Here is an 18,857-nt window from a genome sequence, read left to right on the forward strand (position 1 = left end):
ACTGGCTATTATAGGGCTGGGCGATAATAAAAAAATCTCAATTTTGTCTCAGGAGGAAGCTGTCACATGTGTTTAATGAACTGTATCTTTTACAGTAATAACGGTGGAAATGCCAGACTTTGAAAAAATAAATCTACACTGAGAAAGATGCACAGGAGTAAAAAGTTTAATTATTAGTATTAGTTTTAAACTTATGTATATTGTCAAGTGCACATCAAACTGACCTATAGGCTTCTGTCTGTATGACTTTAATGCTTTAACAGTTCACCAAAAAAGAAACAACCACGAAGCAACTTAGGCTGAAGAGTCTCGCTTAAAGGCATTACTAAAGGTTTATTAGCAGTGTTTGAACCCACAAGTTTCATCCCAAGTCATTAACCAATACGCCACGCACTGAAACGATTAATTAAACTACGTGAATCTGTAAATAAACTATGAATTATCAAAAATAATGAATGGACACATGCATAATAGCACATGGATGTGAAAGGTGAAAGAAGAAACTCAACCATCTCCGACCCAAATTCCGAGCCGATTTCGTTGTCTTCCACAGCGGGGCAGCGTTACAGCGATCCACAGACAGCTTCATCAACCATCCATGTGCATTTGAGAAGAACTTAACTTGCTGTCGGATGTTACATACCAACAATCTGATGTAGGCACAAAGCTATAAAAGTGCGGACACATGTCCGCGCGCAGACCATGAAGGCGTGCGCTCCATCGAGGACCATGACAAGACAAGAGACCTTCAATTTACGCAAGTTTACGTAAACGCAAAAACAGCCACATGGTTTTCCAATGGACTCAAATCCTATGCTTTATGACGAGGATTATTGAAGTGAAGATAAGATGAAAATAAATGGCAGCAGCCGGTTGATGAACAGTTCTTCATTGAGCCCTTACGAGATCTCGCTGAATCGCCCTCCCTGGGTCTCCACAACTTTGGGCTGCTTTCTGATCTTCACTATCGTGGTTGACATACTGGGGAACCTATTGGTGATTTTCTCCGTGTGCAGAAACAAGAAACTTAGAAACGCAGGTAAGGTCGCTTTTAAAACAAACATGGCAAGCCTTTTAAACATTTATTCATTTAAACCTAGGCTTCTAGTATTTATTTATATTTTTGTCACTAGCCTACAGTGCTTATTTTTAATTGCTAGCAGATGATCCAATATTAGTATTTTTTCACCTGTAACTATTCACTCGATTCTAGTAGCTACTACAAATAGTGACTAACATTTATTTCATTCGTCACCAATACTTTCTCCTAGTGGGTAAGTCTCAGTAGTGACAAGGAACAATATGAGTTGAACTTTATGGTATTTTTCTCATTCATTTAATTATAACATTATATAGGTTCAGATATTAACTGTTCTGATATAACTGACTATATGTATTACAGTTGTAGCCAATGTCCCAGTACTTACTACTACATAGTTTTCAGTTTTACTAGTAATTACTCATTGTATTTAATATTTATATCTATTTGATTTGCAGTTAAACTTCTTATCTCACTACAATTGCTTTATTTATTTATTTATTACTGAGGCAATGACTGGTCATAATAACAACTTTATTTCATTCAAATCTTACTGGCCGGATTTGGGCACCAGGATTTCAGTCAATGGGGTGCTTAAATGACAGGATATCAAATATGGACAGGATTACATGCATACTGTTTAACAGACAGTGTACACTGTATGAAGTGAGTTTTAAGAGTTCATAAATTAATTAGGATCATGCATCATTCTGCATAAACTGGATTCTTACTCAGTGTGATTTCATATTTTCTGTCATTTCTGACAGGGTTTTTTATTTGACTGTATTGGGCAGTAAAGGACTATTTTTAGAGGTTTCAGGTAACTGGCCCAATATCAAACAAAACTGAACAGGCAAGTAATTTTCCTGTGAGTGGATGGAGTGCTTATCACCGGTGTCACACCGGCCCATATGTCACATTTCTCTGCCAATAGAGACAGAGACCTTATGTTGTTCCTCAACTGTGAAGTTTGTGGCACCAGTTTGAAAACTACAACAGCACTACATGTAGTGGACACAATTTTTGGACAAAAATGTAGTCTGCACTTATGCATGCTTTACAGTGCTTATATTTACATCAAGTACAAAGCAACTCCAATTAACTAAATATACTTAAATATACATTATGTGGAGCAGCATGTTGATGTTTTTGCTGTTAAAATTATAGGCTTTAGGCATGTGATGGTATCAAATATTCATATTGTGACAATTGCTGAAGCTTTTATAATGGTAAATGATAAACACACTTTAGTATTGTCCTCTTAATAATAAGTTTAATAACTTTTTTTTTTACAATAACAAAAAGAACCTATAAGATTTAAATACAATACAACAATACATAATACAAATTCATTAATTAAACAAATGTTCCAAACTGATTAAAGTGCTAAAAAACACAAAGAACAACAATAAAGAATCAGAACATTTCCAATCAATATCTAGATACCTTTTCTGGACTGGCATGTATTTAAATAAAATATTTAAATGTTAAAAATATAAAAAATTATAATGCCTGTTTGAAAACACATAAATACTGAATGCCTTCCTTTTTTCCTCTGTGATAAGCATTCTCTGTATTAGAAACAGAATGTTATGCAGCTTTGTGCACCGGGGCAACCACTGTATTTCAGATTTTCCATAAGAACCACCTATATCACTGCAGCTGTGTCAAAATTCGGAGGCTGCGCATTTGAAGTCTGCATACGTCATCGAGGCGGTCTCATTTAAGAAAAGTAACTGTTAGATTGCAATGTAAGAAAGAAATTATAGTATTTAGCACCACAAGGAATAACAGTCAATTTTATTATGGTTATTTTTCTTAAATAAAACATCCTTGATATCGTATGCAGCCTTCAAATGCGCCCCCCGAATGACAGAGCCTCCGAATTAGGACACAGCTATAGAGAATTAGCATTTTCGTTAAGCCCATCACGATGCAGAAATAAGCTAATGTGTATTCTAAAAATCGAAACAATTCAGAAAATAAGGTACCTAGAATTCACAATGTTTTGAAGTGCCCACAATAAGAATAGCCTACTTGTTCATTACATGTTCATTACCCAAAAATAACAAATTAACGATATTACTATGTAAATTGTAACACTTTTCCCTGAAATTTACTGTGCTTTTACTTTACTCTCCATTTTGACTTATTTCATTATTGTCTCTCCAGTTTACACATCTTTGTTGTAATGTTTTCAGTCATCAGGTGTTTCAATTACAGTTTTTCTCAATAGCTTTGGCTCAATTCTCAAAAGAGATTTTTTTTTTCCCTCAAAACAAGTTCAGATCTCTGGCCACATCAGAATTGAGTTTATTATTGATTTAAGCAAATTGCATCCGTTTTGGCACATAAAAAGAGTAAGTACAATTGTCTACAATTTGCACAATGACTAAATTCACATGGCTTGTTAATCAAAATTCCCAGTGAAATTGTCAAACTCTTCACAACTTCTACACATTCCTTCATTGTGTGAGCAAAATGAGGTTTCAGGTAACTGGCCCAATATCAAACAAAACTGAACAGGCCAGTCATTTTCCTGTGAGTGGATGGAGTTCTTATCACCGGTGTCACACTGACAGTTTTGTATAAAGCAGTTAGTGTCAACAAAAAAGTAGAAAATGAGTTTTAAGGACTACAACAAACGGCTGTTAGGGACTACACGACATTCCTCCAGGGTTAGTGACATCACCATCCCTAAAATTTACATAAACCCTGCCCCATGAACACGATTTATAGATTATCAAGACAGAATATGCTAATCAATGACTAGAAGATAACTACACATAAGCTACATAAATTCATCAACTAACCATTCAGAAACGTATTGTTGCATTCATCATGTTGTCACTTCTTCTTGAGTCTCTCCATCATTGTTTGAATCCAGTTTGAACATAAAAGGCTAAAAGTTTTAGAAATTTTCAGTGCATGTTTGTGTGAGTGCAAGCTGTTGAAGCTCCGCCCTCTGTGCCGGGAGCAGCAGCTCATTTGCATTTAAAGGAACAGACACAAAACAGTGCATTTTTGCTGACCCTCAAAAAGGGACAACTTTAACATGCTATATAAAAATATATGTGGGTTATTTTGAGTTAAAACTTCACATACACACTCAGGGGACATTAAAGACTTATTTTACATCTTGTGAAAAAGGCATTATACCACCCCTTTAAGACTGTTTCGAAAAATGTGCCAAAGTGATTTAGAAAAACTGTATTTAATAATATATACATACAGTCATACATATACATTTTTGTTTCATCCTGTGCTGAGTACAGTGCACTATAACCTTTGATAAGTGGGTCAAATTAACCCAGTAATTGTTCCATTAGCCTCTCACGATGTGTGCTTCATTATGTTCCTCGGCATGAGAGGACCTCCCATGGCCCAATTTGAAAACCACTGACCCAGTGTGAATATTCAATTAGCAGTCATTCCACCACATATACAAAGGTAAAGTGATTTAAAAAACAAAAAATGCGGTCACATGAGCACGCACACATTCGCTCTTCATTGTTCTTCTGTGCTGAAACAAAGTGGTTCCGCTACTCCCCATTGCAGTCTATCTGTTTTATTTAAGCTACTCAACCTCAAAGACTCTATCTGCTGTGGCACAACTGTCTGTTTAGATTATTCAGACTAACCATTCCCTGCTGTTAGGTAAGCCTCCTTTCAACACAGCCAGTGTACCTACATCATAAAATTGCCAATGAAACTCTACCTGAGAGCTTGCAATGATATGCTGTACTATATGCATGTTATATCTCAATACCTGTAGATTTCAAGGTATATACACTCACACTGGGAATCAAATCCATGACCTTAGCATTGTGGGCATCATGCAGTACCAGTTGAGCTACAAGAACCCCAAACAGGCACTTGGTTCCCTTTTTACATTTTTCAAGGTCTCGGACAGAGCCCGTCTTCTCTATGCGGCTCTCATCTCTAACTACTGTTCTTTAGCACTGACTTTGCTTATGAGCCCAAGGCGGTCATATTCGATAAAGTTCACTGTTCATTCAAGAGGAACTCTCCTCTACCAATTATTCACAGAGGCTGTGTGAGTGGAAGAAGGGCCCTTTCAGCAGGCTGGAACGAGGACAGAGAATAGTGATTACTTAAGTATTTTCAAACAACAGCATATAAAAGTCTCAATCAAAGTGCATACATAGATATAAAGTGATAGTACTGATGATTAAAAGTTATTGTTCAGGTTTAACTGAACCACGATGTGATTATTCAATTTCAATATAACTTTTACCATGTTTAAAGTACAAATTGAATGGATAGTTCATGGAATCTAATGTCACACATCTGAATGTCCTCACTGCTATTTTAATTCACGCTCCAAAAATAACTAAATACAGACAGACAGACAAACAGACTGTATTGCCCTGTTGGAAACTCACAAATTTTTAGCTTTTTGAGATGAAGCTTTATTTATTCTCAAGGAGTTCATGTGCTCACTCCTGCCTGCCTTGGCCCTCGGCCTGCCCTTGGGCTGGTTTCGATGCCTGGGCAATGAATGGACAATTGCTTATACACTGTACTGATGCTGCGCTCACTTACAGACTGACTCCTCTTTGAAGATCCACTCTTGGCTCATCCGCTGTTAAACACAGCCAGCCTGGCCCAACACCATGCCAGACATTTTAATCCAGGGTCTGTATCAAATGTCACATGACAGCAAATTTTCTGTGGCCATACAATTTTTTTTTAAAGTGGAGACAAAATAATTATATATATATTTTTTGCTGCTGCTTATTATATGACAGTTTTTTTTAAAATTATTATTATTATATATATATTTTTTTTTACAATACTCCAAATAATTGAAGCAGCAGTTGCCATGTTCATTTATTGGGCTAGTTTTGTGGTTTTTCTATTGTTTGGTCCAACAAAAAGTGTTTAAATCTCAATCTCTTGTTTAAAGCACACTTTTTTGTTAGGTTTTGTCAGGCCAGGTTGTTGCTTATTTTATATATACTATACATAGTTATATATTGTTCTGCTTGAGAGTCAAACTAAATATCAGTGTGTGGAGTGATTGCCCAAATTAACATAATTTACATATATGTGTTAATGCACAAAACAATATCCTCACTCACTCATACTGATGGTCAAGCTTTGAATTGGTTCGTTCAGTATTTCTGCAAAGCTGGACTATGACCCTTTATCTGGGTTTGACTGTGGCAGATGACTTAATATCAAATGTCAGATAACCCCCTGATTGGGCTTCATAATGGTCTCATCATCTACAGAGATGAAGTGAGGAATGATCTTCATGAATAAATGTTACTGTGGCTCTATATTTTTTGTAAAAAGAGTTTTTCAATTCGTTTTTTTTCTTGTCAGTTGTTTCTCTTAGAAGTAAATATGGTTATTTACCATTTTTACCTTATCAAGCAATTTTCAGTACCTTAGAATATGACACATTTTATTGTGCTGATCCTTTAATATAATCTGTGCACAGTTGTGAGCTGAACAGTACATGCTAGATACAGTACAGTACTTTTTCCTCTGTCTTTTGCCACTCTGCTTGTCTTTAGTTGTACTAAGGACATGAGTGATGAGTTCTGTTTAAAGACTCCAGTATCATTTGAAACTGCCCTCCAGGATCCCAAAGCAATAAAATATTGATTTAAGCATAATATTTCTGTGAACTCAAGGTTAGTGTAGCTTCTCTTTAGTGCTCAGTTGGAGTGACAAAATTATATCAAAGTTTTTTTAGCAAAGGCTGCAGTTAAAACATGCAATACCCAGCCAATACTAATTAGAAGCCAGTATTCTAGAATTTGACCATCAGTGTGATACAGTATTTGCTTTAATATCTGGTTGCTTAGATGTGGAGAGGCTTCATTAAAGGGATATTGAATAAATATAACCGATACTGTACCTACGGGACCCAAAATCTTTTGGTTAAAGCCAAGAAAGCTTAGTTCTGAAAACAAATACCCAACATTGTCATTTGTAATGAGTGCTGACTTATTCTTTCAGTTAGATGATAAAGAGCAACTGCATATCAATGTTTTTGTCTTTTGTTGTATTTGACTCTTGATAAATCAAGGGCACAGTTTACAACATAATATTATATGTTTTTATATCATGTTATACTTCTGTACATACATTAGTATGCAATGCAACAAATTGGCAAGAAAAGTGAATGTATTTATCTTATTAAAATGATATATAATATAATAACTTACTGTAATAGTACACATCCCCTTGGCTTTCCCACTGCAAACTTAAATATGTCTCTTGTCCATCTACACTATGAATCAACATTTTCTCATGTTTATTTGACGTTTATTTGGTGCTTTATAAGCAAAGAGACCTGTTACTGATGGTCTCTGCTTTAAAAGATTAATATGAATATGTATCTGCAGACTGTTACATTCACAGTGCATGATGTCACAGAGACCTATAAAGATTTTGGCTGTCGTTCCTGTTGAATCCCTTGTTGTTTTGCATTTAAAGGACTCTGAATCACCCGAACTGCAAATGTCATGTGACAACGCTGATTGACTGACTTCACTAGCGACTAACCTGAGCTGTGATGTCAAAGGCAGCAAACGAGAACAATATAAATCCACTTCACTTTTTAAAGTGCCCAACAAAAACAAATCATGATCCGTGAAAAGAGAATTGAATTGAATATTGAATACTTGGCTGCTTTTGAATGGCTGTCATTGGTGAAAGATGCTTTTTAGATCTAGATGGTGTAGTTATAGCATCTACCAGCAGTGTCTAAACTAACGGGGCTTAAATTCATTTCAACTTGATGCTGTGTTCATAGCAAACATGTTCTATCACATTTCCTACTGAACAAGTTGTGTGTAACCAATTAGTCTTCATTACCATCTCAAACTACTATAAATACATTCACCTCTGCATCCTGTAGGCCCGTTAGTCTGTTTGCATGTAAACAAGAGTAAACAAGTATCTTCTGTAGCAAAAAAGGAGACCAAATCATCTCATTTACACAGTAGACATTTTTATAGCAAAGAAAATACTGTCTTTTTGAGTGTTTTATTGAGCAAACCAGCTAAGGATAGCCTGGCAAGCCAGACGTACATCAAGATGTTTAGTCTGGCAACTCACCATAGACACGGTCAATCTGATGGGCGGGATAAACGGCTGTCTTTCAAATTCCCTCTGCACACAATAGGACAGCGCTTCAACCAACCAGGGGTGCGTTTCCCGAAAGCATCGTTGGCCAACTATGGTCGCAAGTTCATCGCAATGTCCATTGAACTCTATTGGCAACGAGGGAACTTGCGACCATAGTTGGCTAACGATGCTTTCGGGAAACGCACCCCAGAGCGTTTTCCCAACAGCGGAGCTAACGTTAGTTGATAGATTCAACTTTTAAATCTGGCCGACAAAACTACGAACACATCTTCCTTTTTTTAAGAATGACTTAAGTGCCGTTCTTTGTTCTTTTCTCAAAGAAAAACTTAACTCCAAGTCCTCCAGAGTTGCGGCCAAAGCCGATTCGAAAGACCGCTGTTCTCCATCCGCAGCAGCCGTCATTCTTTGTTTTCAAGTGGCAGGAACCGTCGCAACTCTGTCGTCATATGTTAAATAATTTTGCTGCCGCTAGGGTGCGTCTAGATTTCTAGGCTAAGCTAAGGAGTCATTCATCAGTGAATTAGACTACTGTGGTCACGCTGCGCTGCATGTGTGATTTTTTTATTTTATTTAAACATTTTTATAGCACAGTTGAATGCCCTTCTGTTTTGGCTTTATTTCACAGTACCCAGTAAAAATGTATCATCTCATCACATACAACTCATACAGCAAGCTCACGACTCAGCTGATAAAATATTATTTATTTTATTCACTGCAGATTCAGCAGTGGTGAAATAGCAGTGCAGGAAACACTGCAAGTAGTCAATGAGAAATTTAGTAAGTAATTATCTTTTTGCACTGACAGGCAGTGAATTTGTGCTTCCAAGTTAAAAGAGGTTGCTCACATACAACTGTAACGATAGTCCACTGGAGGCAAATTTGCAGAGAGCCCAAGTACAGTTTATTTACAAAAACGTGATCAAACAAAATGGCATGAACTCCAGGTTACAGGAGACAGGTTAGAGTTACAGGAAACAATACTTGACAAAGACACATGGCAAACATGAGGGCTTAAATACACACAAGACTAATGACTAGACAAAGGACACCTGTGAACATAATCAAGACAATCAACCAATGACAACATGACACATAAGACAAGGGAACACATGGCAGGATCACATGACTAACGGGGAATCACATGACAAAGATATGAAACATGACTGACATTAACATCACAGACATAGTAGAAATCCGCATTGAAGCTCCACACCCCAAACAGTTGGTGGCGGTAATGCACCAAATTGGTATGCCAACCGCCAATAAAAGAAAAGAAGAAGAAGAAGAAGAAGAACATCACAGACAGCAGGAAGGCTGCTGTCACTTTAAGACATAATGCACTGATAGGATAATCTTTAAGATGGGCATGTTGACATGATTTTTGTGTGAATTTGTCCATTCAAGCACAAAACTTGAATAAGAACTCAATATGTGCGTGCTGTCTGACGCGGCTACCGTGTGCACACATTTTCTCATAGCACGCACAAGTTCTCTTTCGTGTCTTGCTCTTGAATGTTTAAATTAGCAAGGCTTGAATGAGTTTAGTTTAAACACAGATAGCGACGTGTCCTGTTCAGGTCTCACCTGCGCTCGCACGCTATCAACACCCGGGTAATGACGCCGTAAATGACTGGTCATATTAGAGCATACAGCACTTCGTATTGAACAAAGTTTACAAATGATGACTGTTTTGTCCACACTTTTTGATCAGCTCTGTTGTAACGCATTGGGAAGCCAGAATGCGTATCCATCAACTGAATACATTATAGGAACTCCGTCTGTCTGTTTTACACGTTGCTATTTTTAACAAACCATGTTATGGATGCATCGTCAGATTTGAGATGAACCGTGGTGCAAGTGCGTGCCGAACCGAGGGTGGAGAACGGTACGGTTAGATTTTTTTTTTAAGAGAACCATTACACCCAGGTTTGCCAGGTCTGTGCCCAAGTAGCCCAATGGCCAGTCAAAAGTAGCCCAATGCGATTTTCTCCAAATAGGGAGGCCGAATTCTCCACTGAATTTGTACGTTTGTGGGGTGTTTTGGGGGTGTTGGATCGCCAAAATCATACTTACAGGGGTGGCAATCAACCCTTTAAAAAAAATGTTTACCCACGGCAAAAACTTAAAAATGGCCCAAGTCCATGGACTTGGCAACACTGGATACACCCCTAGTGGAAACCGTGACACACTTTTTTTCCAGCAATCTTTGATGAATAGACAGTTCAAAAGAACAGTATTATTAAAGTCTTTACTGTTGTCACTGTGCATGCGGAAGAAGAGAGTTTGAGGCATGTATCTAATCGCATGCTGAATTTATTAAAGCAAACCAAAGTGAAGCACAGTAAAGTGTGGTGATGCAAGAACTGTTAAAATGTAAGTTGCTTTGCCAAGCATCTGGCAAATGCAGGAAGGTAAATGTAAGCAATAAATCTCGCAAGATAATTTAATCACATTATAGTGCATAGCAGAAAGAAAGAAAAAAGCAGTCACATAAACAGTTGGATGTATAAGAGTTAACAGAGTGAAAAATCCTCTTTGCATTCCTCTGGCTCTCAGAGGATCTAGTGAATCTGGCCGGGAATTTCTCTCACTGTATGTGAGGTGGTGTGGAAAAATCATGGCCAAAGGTTTGCCCTGCAGCCTAGATGCCATTAGTGGCACAAACAAACTCTCCAGGGAGAAGTGACGTGCTTGTAAGGGCTTTTACTCTACAGTCTCAGACTCTTTGCCTCTTATGCTACAGTAGAATGGCTCAGCATTCAGAGACACATGGTCATGGATCAGTGCTGCATTCATGTTTGCAGTGGGAGGTTGATATTTTTGGACATTTTATCATTTTTATAGAGACAAGATCATGATTATATTATGATAATTTTCAATAATGCATTTTGTAGTGTTTGACCAAACAAACTAGACCTTGACATGCAAATATTATGAATATTAATGACATCATGTTGATAGTTTTTCCAAAACTCCTAGCGGTTTGATGTGTGCTTACTGACAAAAAGTCTAATTTGAGCCTACAGCATGCCATCTCACTATGACATGGTGAAGCATGCTATACTCTATTTACAAAAAACTGTAATTAAATAGTTAATTTTCCCTTGACATCGACAACAGATCAGATACTTAGCAAAGTTTGTATAAAAACAGTACATTTATCTCCTTCCAGTTGTAATCATATAAAGCATCAAAAACTCTAGGGAGATAAACTCGGCTTGTTGCAGTTGTGCACTCAAAATAATGATGTCTCATGAAGTCTACAGCTGAAGATGACTTATGCAGTGAGATTTGTGGTCCATGCTACAGGGCCCCTGCTGGGCTTTCCAGATCTCGCTTCATATTTACCCTCTCTCTGTGTCAGGGTTGATGCAGGCAGGATGCTGAGACGAGGTTTAAGTAATTCAAAAACAAAGTATTTATTTATTAGAACTGAAATGGTTTCAGATTACAAAATCAAAAGACAAAACTCCAGGAATCAAACATTAACCATACAAAGACAACCATAATCTGACGACGACAGACCAAGACTGAGTAAAACACTGGGGTATATATACTGTACACAGGCAAACAGGATGATAAACAAGACACAGCTGACACAAATGAACTAATTAAACAGACCGGGGAAAACAGGACTAAACCAAAATCACAAAAGACAGGGGAAAACGGATCACAGAAACTGAAAACATAGAAACAGATTCATAAAACAGAACTCAAAGACCTCAAAACGTCACAGTACCTCCCCCCTCCCCAAAGGCGCGTCCTCGCGCCGTATAAAACATTCAAAGGGGTGGGAGGGTGGGCATCCTAGACTCCAGGACGGTCCAGGCGGATGCAGGTTGGTCAGGAGACCAGGGTGGAACAGGCTGTGGACGTGGCCATGATGGAGCAGGCTGTGGGCGTGGCCATGGTGGAGCAGGCTGTGGGCGTGGCCATGGTGGAGATAACCCTTCAGGTGGCCATGGTGGAGCAGGCTGTGGGCGTGGCCATGATGGAGATGACCCTTCAGGTGGCCATGGTGGAGCAGGCTGTGGGCGTGGCCATGATGGAGATGACCCTTCAGGTGGCCATGGTGGAGCAGGCTGTGGGCGTGGCCATGATGGAGATGACCCTTCAGGTGGCCATGGTGGAGATGACCTTTCGGGTGGCCATGGTGGAGATGACCCTTCAGGCGGCCATGGTGGAGATGACCCTTCAGGCGGCCATGGTGGAGATGACCCTTCAGGCGGCCATGGTGGGTATGACCCTTCAGGCGGCCATGGTGGAGATGACCCTTCAGGCGGCCATGGTGGAGATATTTTCTCAGGTGGCCATGGTGGTATTGGGAACCACGTCAGAGAACCCTCCGCTGTTCCCCTAGCAGGTATGCGCCCCCCCAAAATTTTAATGGGGAAATTGACAGGTTCTGGCTCTTGCTCTGGAACAGACACCACCAGCTCAGGTTCAGGAACAGACACCACCGGCTCGGGCTCAGGAACAGACACCACCGGCTCGGGCTCAGGAACAGACACCACCGGCCCAGGAACAGGAACAGACACCACCGGCTCAGACTCAGGAACAGACATCACCGGTTCAGATTCAGGAACAGACATCACCGGTTCAGATTCAGGAACAGACATCACCGGCTCAGATTCAGGAACAGACATCACCGGTTCAGATTCAGGAACAGACATCACCGGTTCAGATTCAGGAACGGACATCACCGGCTCAGATTCAGGAACAGACACCACCGGCTCGGGCTCAGAAACGGATACCACCGGCTCAGACTCAGGAACAAACATCACTGGCTCAGGCTCAGGAACAGACGCCACCGGCTCAGGCTCAGGAACAGACGCCACCGGCTCAGGCTCAGGCTCAGGAACTGGCACTGGCACTGGAACTGAATCGGTTGGGTTGGTTGGATGTGAGGCGTACTGGGGGGTAAAACTTTGCCAGCAGATGGCAACAGCTTCCCTCCAGCTCAACCCCGAGAAATCGGGGAGTTGACGAGGATCGACGCTTACAGCACCGATCATATATGCTGTGATGATGGTTTCATCACATACATTCCAGTCTTTAGCCATATCACTGAACTTCACCGTATACTCCAGCAGGTCGTGGCTCTCCTTAATTACCCCTGTGAGTTGATCCCAGCACATTTTCTTTTTTGTTAGGGTCTGTCGTTCTGTCAGGGTTGATGCAGGCAGGATGCTGAGACGAGGTTTAAGTAATTCAAAAACAAAGTATTTATTTATTAGAACTGAAATGGTTTCAGATTACAAAATCAAAAGACAAAACTCCAGGAATCAAACATTAACCATACAAAGACAACCATAATCTGACGACGACAGACCAAGACTGAGTAAAACACTGGGGTATATATACACAGGCAAACAGGATGATAAACAAGACACAGCTGACACAAATGAACTAATTAAACAGACCGGGGAAAACAGGACTAAACCAAAATCACAAAAGACAGGGGAAAACGGATCACAGAAACTGAAAACATAGAAACAGATTCATAAAACAGAACTCAAAGACCTCAAAACGTCACACTCTGCTGGTCGTCCTCAGTTCAAATAAAATTTTAGAAAAACAACAGTTGAAAATAGAGAAGCCACTGATATGTCACAGGAATGTTCTGGAACGATCTTCTGATCTAATGATTCCTAATTGGCTAAATCATGAATGTATTTGTTTGGCAAATCTTCAGGGTTACAAGATTTGCCCAGCATGTTCTCACAAGTATATGAGATAAAAATGCCAATATGTGAGTGCAGTGTTCAGCCTCTGAACTGGATGTCCGTTTAGTTTGAATGATTCAAACTTAAATGCTATCATTGACCTTTTCTTTTTAAGTGAGCCAAAATGAAATGAGTAGAGAATGAATATAGAAATTGACAGAATGATAATAGAAAATACACTTGTTGACACTTTAAAATTAGTTCTTCCCTGTAATATAACAAGCTTCTTATTGTTCAATTAAATGGATAGTTGCCTGCTTAAATTTCTTTCTTTCTTTCTTTCTTTCTTTCTTTCTTTCTTTCTTTCTTTCTTTCTTTCTTTCTTTCTTTCTTTCTTTCTTTCTTTCTTTCTTTCTTTCTTTCTTTCTTTCTTTCTTTCTTTCTTTCTTTCTTTCGGACATAAAAATCAAAAGTCTCTAGGCAGGAGAAACAAGTCTCGGTTACACTTTATTTTAAGGAGTCATTGTTACAATGTAATTATATATTTAAGTACTGAGTAATTTTAACTAACCACATGTGCTTGCATGTAATTATGCATAATTTACTGTTATTACTATGGTAAGTACATGCAATGCTTAACAAGGACACTGAAAAATAAAGTGTTACACAGGTATCGTATTAATGGCTGAAACCAACCTAAAAAAATACCTAAAAACTTAAGACTGTTGATTTCTTAAAAATATCCATATTCTTTATATTAATATTTAACATTTAAAGAAAATATTTGATACTTTGAAAAGGTATGATTTTATAAAATAATTATAAAGATGTGTACACTGGTGTATTCCAGGTATAAGGAAAACTTGACGTTATTAGAGTCAGTGAATCATACAAATCATACAAACATATAAATGGTTTTAAATATGTATGAAGCACAAATAGCCTACATTATACATGACATGAATAAAGAACAAACATCTGGAAATGGTATATTTAAAACCAACGACTCCAAGGATGGAGTCTCATCAGCAAGTGTCTATGTAACAAAGTATGTTGTTCATGGAAGAAGGAGGCAGGAACCGGTGAACATTCAAACACTTTAATCCAAAATTAACACAAATCAAAAGTAAAAGACATACATACACAAAACATAAAACATAAACTAGTCCAGGCCTGCTCCTCTCTCGTCCTTCACTGTTGTCGCTCTTCCTTTTATGCTTCCGAAGCTTCTCCGTGAAAGATACGAGACCGGTGCAGCACGCAGTGACGTGCTCTTCTAACATGGGGCCCAAAAGTTCTAAAAGGTCTTCATTGAACAGCTATACGTATCATGTGACAATAACAGATGCAACCCAAATCCTTTTAATAGTAAAAGCAGCTGACAGGATTAGGAAAGATATGAATTAATTACATGCATTAAAGGTCATGCTACAAAAGTATACTGGCATCCATCCCGAAAAGTGCCTAAAGTTTGTTTTTGAAAGTCATCATATACAAAACTTGTGCAGAATCTGAGATGGTGAACACATGGCAGTCATATGAAACCTCTTTATTTCCCATCTATTAAAATTATCGCTACAATATTGTTCATGTTATTCAATAACCTAATAAATTGCATTCTGGGAATTTTTGCTTGAAAGTTTTTCTCATTTTTACAATGTCTCTTTGTGCCTGTAATTGCATTTATCTCCTTTTCACTGTCATTGTTTTGCAGGGAACATATTCGTGGTGAGCTTGGCAGTAGCTGACCTGGTGGTAGCAGTCTATCCTTATCCTCTCGTGCTGGTCTCCATTTTCCACAAAGGATGGAACTTGGGATTCGTCCAATGCCAGATCAGTGGATTCCTGATGGGATTGAGCGTGATTGGATCTATATTTAACATAACCGGCATTGCCATCAATCGCTACTGCTATATCTGTCACAGCCTCAAGTATGACAAGGTATACAGCGACAAGAACTCTCTTTGTTATGTCGTTCTCATCTGGATACTGACCGTGGTCGCTATAGTGCCAAACTTTTACGTAGGCTCCCTACAGTACGACCCCAGGGTCTACTCATGTACGTTTGCGCAGTCGGCCAGCTCGGCGTACACCATCTCTGTGGTTTTCTTCCATTTCTTTCTTCCAATCATGATTGTGACGTACTGCTACCTGCGGATCTGGATCTTGGTGATCCAGGTGAGGAGACGCGTCAAACCCGAGTTTCGGCCCAAACTCACGCCGCACGACATAAGGAACTTCGTCACCATGTTCGTGGTGTTTGTTCTTTTTGCCGTCTGCTGGGCCCCTCTCAATTTCATCGGCTTGGCGGTCGCCATAGACCCCGGGCGGGTTGTGCCTCTCATCCCAGAGTGGTTTTTTGTATCCAGTTATTTTATGGCCTATTTCAACAGCTGCCTTAATGCCATAGTCTACGGACTACTGAACCAGAACTTCAGAAGAGAGTACAAAAAAATTATCGTCTCACTCTGCACTGCGAAGATGTTCTTCCCAGAGAGTTCAAATGATGCTGCAGACCGGAACAAAAGCAAGCCATCTGCTTTAATGACAAACAACAACCGAGTAAAAGTAGATTCGGTATGAAAACACAGAAAGGACACTGTAAACAAAAACCAAATAAACATTTCAGCTGCTTTCAGAAACAACTATTTATAACCGATATTCATAACCTGAATTCAGGTGTCTGTATTCCTTGTACCTGTTGCTTTTTTAATAGGGTGCATTGCAAATATCTTGCTTTTTCTCAGTGTTTACAAGTTCATGTATGTATTAATGTAATGTTTTTATTTTATATGCAGCAGGTACACTTTTTTTTATTTCCCAGGACATTATAAAATGAATGCAACAAACCAATGCAGACACTGTCATACATGAAAAACAAGGTGCCAAGTGAACAGATTAATAGCCCTTAAAGCTGATAAGTGCTCAACAATGTCATTTTACAATCTTTATCATATTGGTTTTTTTTTAGATTAAGTTATTTTCTAATGTTCTTTAGATGCTGTCTGCAGCACATGTCAAATAATGCATTTGCAAAATAATACTTTATACTTTGTTTATTGTACTTAAGTATAGTTATTTCTTGGTAACCTTGGTTAAATTGTCAGATAGCCATTGCAGGGCAAATAATGTGAAAAACATTATTTCTCCAATTTATTTGAAAGTAAATGTCTTTTAGTTCCCACAACAGATTTTAAGGGATAGTTCACCCCCCAAAGAAAAAAAAACATTCTGTCATAATTTGCTCTCCCTAAAGTTGTTCCAAACCTGTATTAATTTCTTTCTTCTGCTGAACAAAAAGGAAGCTATTTTGAAGAATGTTTGTAACCAAACAGTTGTGGGACACCATTGACTTCCAAAGTATGGGGGGAAAAATACTATGGAAGTCAATGGTGTCCCACAACTGTTTTGTTTTAAACATTCTTAAAAATAGCTTCCTTTGTGTTCAACAGAAGAAAGAAATTCATTTTTGTGTGAACTGTCCCTTTAAGATTACTTCACAAATTAAATTTTGGCAAGCTCTTAAAGGGATAGTTCACCTAAAAATTGTAATCACCATTTACTCACCCTTATGTCATTCTGTATGATTTCCTTTTTTCTGCAGAACACAACTGACGTAATGTTGCTGACGTGTTTTTGTGAAAAGTCAGTTAGGTCCAAAACAACATTGGACTAAATTGACTTTCATTGTATGGACAAAAATAAATAAAAAAATAAATGTGTTTTTAAAAATATGGTCTTTTGTGTTCAACAGAAGAAAAATAGTTATAGACGTGTAGCAATTTGAGGGTGAGTAAATGATGACAGCATTTTTTATTTTTTATTTTTTTTGAGTGAACTATTCCTTTAAGGGGTCACGGTAGCAGATGTATAACATGCATATCTTATGAAATGTGAACAAAATGGTAAATTCTAAAAACGTTTAGAATGAAGTTACTCTTAAACAACTTATCAAGTTCAGTATACTGCTATAAGCCACCTTTATAATGTCATATCAATGATGTTCAATACAGTACCTTAATTTCTTGTTTACAACATAAAAAGCAACAAAATGGAACATATTTGCTTGTCCTTTAACTTTTCAATGTTAATAAACTGTGCTGAATAAACAGATGAAAACAAGAGTTACGCTTCCTTAAAAGATGAGAAATAGATAAACTGCACATTCTTTTTTTTATGTTATTTGCCATTTCTGCATTTATTAGATAGGACAATGAAGCAATGGGAAAGGAGAGAAGGAAAGACTGGAAAAGACTTCAGCATGACTCAAACTCATGTTGCCCACAATGCAACTGCACCACAGGTCTGAGCGCTACCCACAAGGCCATACAACAACTTTCCTTTTCAGATGATGCCATGTGTGCCACACAGGGTTTTGGATAATGTTAGCCAAATAGCTGTTCAGTTTCATTGGTTGGATTTAATGAAATCTATTTAAGCTTAATGTTGTGACATTATTTAATGTCTTCCATATTTTATTCAATATTCTCATTGTTTTGCACCAGATAGATAAGTACTAAACTTAAAATTATACCTTCTGATAATTATGATTTTAAAAGACATTGCCCCATAAAACCACTTCAATGTAGATACTTTTTAAAACTTCTGTTGCTAACTACATTTTGCTTCACTCTTCTCTTCACTCTCAAGTTATTCTAAACCTGTATGAATATTTTTTTCTTCTGCTGAACACAGAAGAAGATATTTTGAAGAATGTGGGTAACCAAACGGTTACAGAAAACATACTGGAACAACTTGAGGGTGAGTAAATTATGTTTGGGTGAACTATCCCTTTAAGTACTTTAAAAACTTTGAAAAGCTAAAGATTCAGTGGCTTCCTTAACACTGACATTACAAGACAATTATGGTCACATGAATATGTGCCATCATGTTATATGGAAATCAATTACTTTAACTAAACATTATTTCAGCGTTATTTTCACATATCCCAGTCCCAGGAATATAAAACCTCAGTGTTTTTGCTGGACAGCCTCCATAGAGACAGAACATCCATTCATTTTTGC

The 18,857-nt window shown here is 38.2% G+C and overlaps 1 protein-coding gene across 1 annotated transcript; it reads left to right on the plus strand.

The window, feature by feature from the left end:
• Positions 1-572: 572 nt before the first annotated feature.
• Positions 573-17,294, plus strand: mtnr1ab (melatonin receptor 1A b). Its single transcript, XM_082177409.1, has 2 exons — positions 573-1,039; positions 15,548-17,294. The coding sequence occupies exons 1-2, from the start codon at positions 850-852 to the stop codon at positions 16,414-16,416; spliced, it is 1,059 nt and encodes a 352-aa protein (XP_082033535.1). The 5' UTR covers positions 573-849; the 3' UTR covers positions 16,417-17,294.
• The last annotated feature ends 1,563 nt before the right edge of the window (positions 17,295-18,857 follow it).

Source organism: Leuciscus leuciscus (assembly GCF_965113295.1).
Source record: "Leuciscus leuciscus genome assembly, chromosome: 8".
Lineage (NCBI taxonomy): Eukaryota > Metazoa > Chordata > Actinopteri > Cypriniformes > Leuciscidae > Leuciscus > Leuciscus leuciscus.

What these genes read in the sequence shown, in the direction of transcription:
- mtnr1ab (XM_082177409.1), top strand. Translation starts at nt 850, where the DNA reads ATGAAAATAAATGGCAGCAGCCGGTTGATGAACAGTTCTTCATTGAGC. An exon ending in CAAGAAACTTAGAAACGCAG is followed by an intron (nt 1,040 to 15,547) that starts GTAAGGTCGCTT and finishes ATTGTTTTGCAG; the next exon opens with GGAACATATTCGTGGTGAGC.